Source organism: Oncorhynchus masou, unplaced genomic scaffold (genome assembly GCF_036934945.1).
Source record: "Oncorhynchus masou masou isolate Uvic2021 unplaced genomic scaffold, UVic_Omas_1.1 unplaced_scaffold_1443, whole genome shotgun sequence".
Classification (NCBI taxonomy): domain Eukaryota; kingdom Metazoa; phylum Chordata; class Actinopteri; order Salmoniformes; family Salmonidae; genus Oncorhynchus; species Oncorhynchus masou.
Window position 1 is genome coordinate 79,559 of NW_027004401.1, and position 7,499 is coordinate 87,057.

Here is a 7,499-nt window from a genome sequence, read left to right on the forward strand (position 1 = left end):
TACGTCTGCTCTCCTCCTCCTCCTCGTTAGCCTCAACCCCAGTCACCACAACTCTCAGGTACGTCTGCTCTCTCCTCCTCCTCGTTAGCCTCAACCCCAGTCACCACAACTCTCAGGTACGTCTGCTCTCCTCCTCCTCCTCGTTAGCCTCAACCCCAGTCACCACAACTCTCAGGTACGTCTGCTCTCTCCTCCTCCTCGTTAGCCTCAACCCCAGTCACCACAACTCTCAGGTACGTCTGCTCTCTCCTCCTCCTCGTTAGCCTCAACCCCAGTCACCACAACTCTCAGGTACGTCTGCTCTCTCCTCCTCCTCGTTAGCCTCAACCCCAGTCACCACAACTCTCAGGTACGTCTGCTCTCTTCTCCTCCTCGTTAGCCTCAACCCCAGTCACCACAACTCTCAGGTACGTCTGCTCTCTCCTCCTCCTCGTTAGCCTCAACCCCAGTCACCACAACTCTCAGGTACGTCTGCTCTCTCCTCCTCCTGGTTAGCCTCAACCCCAGTCACCACAACTCAGGTACGTCTGCTCTCTCCTCCTCCTCGTTAGCCTCAACCCCAGTCACCACAACTCTCAGGTACGTCTGCTCTCTCCTCCTCCTCGTTAGCCTCAACCCCAGTCACCACAACTCTCAGGTACGTCTGCTCTCCTCCTCCTCCTCGTTAGCCTCAACCCCAGTCACCACAACTCCCAGGTACGTCTGCTCTCTCCTCCTCCTCGTTAGCCTCAACCCCAGTCACCACAACTCTCAGGTAACGTCTGCTCAACTCTCCTCCTCCTCGTTAGCCTCAACCCCAGTCACCACAACTCTCAGGTACGTCTGCTCTCTCCTCCTCCTCGTTAGCCTCAACCCCAGTCACCACAACTCTCTCCTCCTCCTCATTAGCCTCAACCCCAGTCACCACAACTCTCCTTCCAGGTCTTTCCAGAATGGGAATATGGGTGGGTATCTATCTCCCTGATATCTATCTCCTGGTACCTATCTCCCTGGTATCTATCTCCCCCAGTATCTATCTCCTGGTATCTATCTCCTGATATCTATCTCCTGGTATCTATCTCCTGGTATCTATCTCCTGGTACCTATCTCCTGATATTTATCTCCTGGTATCTATCTCCTGGTATCTATCTCCTGGTATCTATCTCCTGGTATCTATCTCCTGATATCTATCTCCTGGTATCTATCTCCTGGTATCTATCTCCTGGTACCTATCTCCTGATATTTATCTCCTGGTATCTATCTCCTGTATCACATCTCCTGGTATCTATCTCCTGGTATCTATCTCCTGGTATCTATCTCCTGGTATTTATCTCCTGATATTTATCTCCTGGTATCTATCTCCTGGTATCTATCTCCTGGTATCTATCTCCTGATATCTATCTCCTGGTATTTATCTCCTGATATCTATCTCCTGGTACCTATCTCCTGGTATCTATCTCCTGGTATCTATCTCCTGATACCTATCTCCTGGTATCTATCTCCTGATATCTATCTCCTGGTATCTATCTCCTGGTATCTATCTCCTGGTATCTATCTCCTGGTATCTATCTCCTGATATCTATCTCCTGGTATCTATCTCCTGGTATCTATCTCCTGGTATCTATCTCCTGATACCTATCTCCTGGTATCTATCTCCTGATATCTATCTCCTGGTATCTATCTCCTGGTACCTATCTCCTGGTACCTATCTCCTGGTATTTATCTCCTGGTATTTATCTCCTGATACCTATCTCCAGCAGAGCACCACTAGGACAACAGCTGGATGTGATATTAATTGTGACTATTTAATGATTTCTTAATACAAGAGATGCCATACTTATCTAAGTATTCCCCCTCCCTCCCTCCCTCCCTCATCTCCTCCCCTCCACCTGCTTCCTATCTTTTGTCCACTACAGGTGGTGAGGGGTCGCTGCAGGTCCTGTCCTCGAGTGTGGGAGAACAGTGGCTTCAACAGAACAGCGCCACCAACAGGCTAACCACCATGAGAGCAGCAACTCTCCGTCACGCGCTCAATGCTCCTCCTCCTCAGGTACCTCACCGTGTCACCACAACTCTTACTCTCTCTCTCCTCTCTTGTCTTCTCCTCGCTCCTCTTCTTTAGTTAAGCCCATTTACCACCCCTCTCTTCCTGCTCTCCTCCCCTCTGTCTCAACTATCTCACCTCTGTCTCAACTATCTCTCCTCTGTCTCAACTATCTTTCCTCTGTCTCAACTATCTCTCCTCTGTCTCAACTATCTCCCAACGGTCTCAACTATCTCTCCTCTCCCCTCTGTCTCAACTATCTCTCCTCTGTCTCAACTATCTCTCCTCTGTCTCAACTATCTCTCCTCTCCCCTCTGTCTCAACTATCTCTCCTCTCCCCCTGTCTCAACTATCTCTCCTCTCATCCCTGTGTCAACTATCTCTCCTCTCCCCAACGTCTCAACTATCTCTCCTCTCCCCTCTGTCTCAACTATCTCTCCTCTCCCCTCTGTCTCAACTACGTCTCCTCTCTCCTCTGTCTCAACTATCTCTCCTCTCTCCTTTGTCTCAACTATCTCTCCTCTGTCTCAACTATCTCTCCTCTCCCCTCTGTCTCAACTATCTCTCCTCTCCCCCTGTCTCAACTATCTCTCCTCTCCCCCCTGTGTCAACTATCTCTCCTCTCCCCCGTCTCAACTATCTCTCCTCTCCCCTCTGTCTCAACTATCTCTCCTCTCCCCTCTGTCTCAACTACGTCTCCTCTCTCTCTGTCTCAACTATCTCTCCTCTCCCCTCTGTCTCAACTATCTCTCCTCTCCCCTCTGTCTCAACTATCTCTCCTCTCTCCTCTGTCTCAACTATCTCTCCTCTATCTCAACTATCTATCCTCTCCCCTCTTTCTCAACTATCTCTCCTCTCCCCTCTGTCTCAACTATCTCTCCTCTGTCTCAACTATCTCTTCCTCCCCTCTGTCTCAACTATCTCTCCTCTCTTATAGCCCCTCTATCTTTTTCTTCTATCTCTGTCTGTACACTCCACACCTCTCCCAATGGGACGAGAGGGCATGATTAGTTAGCTAGATAAGAAACATGAAGGAGAATGTGTCTCTCTAATCCAGTCATTCTCTCTTACACGGTCTTTTCTCTTGTACTGGTAGATCATATTCCCTTTCACCATACTGTATGTATTGGGTTTACAATTATCTCTTGATTGTGTCTTCCCAGAAAACCAAAATTGGTTCTGTGAAGATTCCCAGAACATTTGTTAGGTCGCGGGGAAATGTTCTCATAACACAAAAAAACTGTCTCGTCGTAGTGATAATTATAAAATGTTTGTATAGAACCTGATGTTGTAAGAACGTTCCTAGAACACATTTAATCTGTTCTTTAAAGGTTCTCAGAATGTTTGTATAGAACCTGATGTTGTAAGAACGCTCCGAGAACACATTTAATCTGTTCTTTAAAGCTCAGAATGTTTGTATAGAACCTGATGTTGTAAGAACGCCCAGAACACATTTAATCTGTTCTTTAACGGTTCTCAGAATGTTTGTATAGAACCTGATGTTGTAACAACGCTCCGAGAACACATTTAATCTGTTCTTTAACGGTTCTCAGAATGTTTGTATAGAACCTGATGTTGTAAGAACGCTCCGAGAACACATTTAATCTGTTCTTTAAAGGTTCTCAGAATGTTTCATTAGGTTGTGGAAACTTTTTGGGGCATCAAGAATGATATGTTCCCAAAAACACAAAAACTGTCCAGTTGTGTGGATAATTCTATAATGTTTATTTTAGGTTGCAAAAAAGAAACATTTACCTGATATTGTTAGAACATCCCAGAACACATTTTTTTTTTTTAAGTTCTTTAAAAGTCCCGAAAACATTTATTTAAGTTGTGTAGAACATTGTGGAGTTTAGGACGAGAAATAGATTCCCCAAAACACCAAAACAGTCCAGCTGTGCTGACATTAAGATCATATTTGTATCAGGGTGTAAAAAAAACATTCCTTTGATGTTGCAAGATTGTCACAGAACTGCCTTTCTGAGTTCTTTAAAGGTTCCCAGAATATTTGATGAGGCAGTGGGAACAGTGTGGATACATTACAAGAGATATGTTTCTCAATAGTGACGACATTCATACAATGTTTAAGTTAGGTTGGTACAGGACATTCCTTTAATGTTGTAATAATGAAATAAGTAAGTTTTCATTACTTTCATCGCAGATTTAGGTTTAACGTAATATTCCATTGATGTTCACACAATATACATTTGACCTTGTTTTTGAGGTCCTCGGAACATTTCGAAATTCTTATATTTAAATTTAACATAATATTACCCAAACATTCTCAGCATGCAAATTTGTAGCTACTTAAAACGTATTGGAATTACATCCCCCATCCCATCATTGAATTTAATGGCGATTTGCGTTTGATATCTGTATTGTAGGCGATACGGAGACACGTTTTAATTTCATTCGCAGGATATTTGAAGAGCATTTTGTGGTACAAACACACCCATGTTTTCTTATACTTGACGCGTTGACAACAGGCACATGTGGGTATTTGAACCCTGCGATGTTTGGTTCCCTGAGCCTGTCATCATTTTTTTCAACATTCATTTTTCCCACAGGGGGATTTTTTTATAGAAACACTTAAAATAAGGGCTGTGTTTCGTGTATTGATAAAAGTCACCTTGTCCTAGAGGGATTTACACAGTTATCAATATGTCACGCCAGGGTGAGCCTACACGAAACACAGCCCACATCTAGGAACAACTACACTTAAAATAAGGGCTGTGTTTCGTGTAGGCTCACCTTAGGCTTGACATATTGATAACTGTGTAAATCTCTCTAGGACAAGGTGACTTTTATCAATATATTTGCCTGTATTTACCTCAGAAAAATTAAATGCTAATTAGCTGCTAATGTTGCTACTACAAATACCATTAAGATCTGGATGAGATTGACGAATCGAGGCAAAGGTAAGAATCTCTGGATTAACTATCTAATGTTAGCTAAATTTAATAATGAATAAATTGTCAACATTTCTTTAAATTGGCAATTCTGTGAACTGTCTTGTGCAAGTTTTAAATTGACACAATACCTGTTAGCAAAGGTGTCAGTTAGAGATGACGTGCAGGAGCTGGCATGGATTTGTCGTCTTGCATGCTGTCTACTTTGATGCTAATTAGCATTTTTCAAATCTGAGAGTAAATAGAGCCGAATATATTGATAAAAGTCACCTTGTCCTAGAGAGCTTTAAATGGACACGTTTTAAAAATGAATGGGGGGAAAAAAAACTATTGGAACCATTTCCTTGTTTGACCGCTAGGTTTTATGGGTATTATGACACCGCCACTGTGGGGCTCTATACAGTCCTCTAATACGAATTGCAATTATATCTGGTGAGAACAGTAATAGGGATATATTCCAATATTCTTTAATTTACATGCTGAGAATGTTGTGGTAATATTAAACTAAACTTAAATATTGTCAGGCGCAGGAGAGTCAAAATGGAGAGTAAATGGAGTATTTTAATAAATGTCCACGGCTCCATAACACTAAACAGTACAGACCTGAACAAACATGGGTACGAGGACCCGTCGCGCACCACCACAACAAATAAACAACACTGACAATAAAACAATCTCTGACAAAGACATGAGGGTTAAATACACAACAGGTAATGAATGGGATTGAAAACAGGTGTGTGGGAAGACGAGACAAAACCAATTGGAAAATGAAAAAAGGATCAATGATGGCTAGAAGACCGGTGACGTCGAACGCCGAGCACCGCCCGAACAAGGAGAGGCAACGATTCGTAGAAGATGTGACAAATGTATCTCACCTCTCCCCTGTAACATTTTCTAAATCTTCCGAGGACCTCCAAGACAAGTTTAAATGTATATTGTGTGAACATCAATGGGAATATTATGTTAAACCTAAATCACATCTACTATGAACGACATTAAAACAGACTTATTTGATTGTTATTTGATTAAGAGAACGTCATAATGTTCTGGGACTGTTCCTGGTTTGTCCTGGGTGGTGTTTCATCCCTGTAGGAAGGGACGAGGGGAGGCCGAAACGTTTGTTGTGTTTCATCCCTGTAGGAAGGACGAGGGAGGCCGAAACGTTTCTTGTGTTTCATCCCTGTAGGAAGGGACGAGGGGAGGCCGAAACGTTTGTTGTGTTTCATCCCTGTAGGAAGGGACGAGGGAGGCTCACCAACGTTTCTTGTGTTTCATCCCTGTAGGAAGGGACGAGGGGAGGCCGAAACGTTTGTGGTGTTTCAACCCTGTAGGAAGGGACGAGGGGAGGTTGACACGTTTGTTGTGTTTCATCCCTGTAGGAAGGGACGAGGGGAGGCCGACACGTTTGTTGTGTTTCATCCCTGTAGGAAGGGACGAGGGGAGGCCGAAACGTTTGTTGTGTTTCATCCCTGTAGGAAGGGACGAGGGGAGGCCGACACGTTTGTTGTGTTTCATCCCTGTAGGAAGGGACGAGGGGAGGCCGAAACGTTTGTTGTGTTTCATCCCTGTAGGAAGGGACGAGGGGAGGCCGAAACGTTTGTTGTGTTTCATCCCTGTAGGAAGGGACGAGGGGAGGTTGACACGTTTGTTGTGTTTCATCCCTGTAGGAAGGGACGAGGGGAGGCCGAAACGTTTGTTGTGTTTCATCCCTGTAGGAAGGGACGAGGGGAGGTTGACACGTTTCCTGTGTTTCATCCCTGTAGGAAGGGACGAGGGGAGGTTGACACGTTTGTTGTGTTTCATCCCTGTAGGAAGGGACGAGGGGAGGTTGACACGTTTCCCGTGTTTCATCCCTGTAGGAAGGGACGAGGGGAGGTTGACACGTTTGTTGTGTTTCATCCCTGTAGGAAGGGACGAGGGGAGGCTAAGAAGTGTCGTAAGGTGTACGGAGTGGAGCACAAGGAGCAGTGGTGCACGGCCTGTCGCTGGAAGAAAGCGTGCCAGCGCTTCACAGACTAAACGAGGGCGCGAACGACGGATGATGGAAAAAAGAGAGACTTGGGAGAAATGAGAGAGGCCACGATCACAACCAGGGCCTGTTAGCCAGCAAGAACAACTGTTTTTCTCTACCTTGTCCCCCCCTCAAGGAATAACCACGATCACAACCAGGGCCTGTTAGCCAGCAAGAACAACTGTTTTTCTCTACCTTGTCCCCCCTCAAGGAATAACCACGATCACAACCAGGGCCTGTTAGCCAGCAAGAACAACTGTTTTTCTCTACCTTGTCCCCCCTCAAGGAATAACCACGATCACAACCAGGGCCTGTTAGCCAGCAAGAACAACTGTTTTTCTCTACCTTGTCCCCCCTCAAGGAATAACCACGATCACAACCAGGGCCTGTTAGCCAGCAAGAACAACTGTTTTTCTCTACCTTGTCCCCCCTCAAGGAATAACCACGATCACAACCAGGGCCTGTTAGCCAGCAAGAACAACTGTTTTTCTCTACCTTCCCCCCTCAAGGAATAACCACGATCACAACCAGGGCCTGTTAGCCAGCAAGAACAACT

At 45.1% G+C, this 7,499-nt stretch overlaps 1 protein-coding gene across 1 annotated transcript in view; it reads left to right on the forward strand.

Moving 5' to 3' along the window:
- Positions 1-7,184, forward strand: part of LOC135530867 (zinc finger protein 395-like) — a 15,629-nt gene extending 8,445 nt beyond the window's left edge. The window contains exons 9-10 of the mRNA XM_064959036.1: positions 1,896-1,930; positions 6,840-7,184. Coding sequence (XP_064815108.1) covers positions 1,896-1,930; positions 6,840-6,951 — 147 coding nt within the window. The 3' untranslated portion in view covers positions 6,952-7,184. The remainder of the gene's footprint in view (positions 1-1,895; positions 1,931-6,839) is intronic.
- Positions 7,185-7,499: the final 315 nt, after the last annotated feature.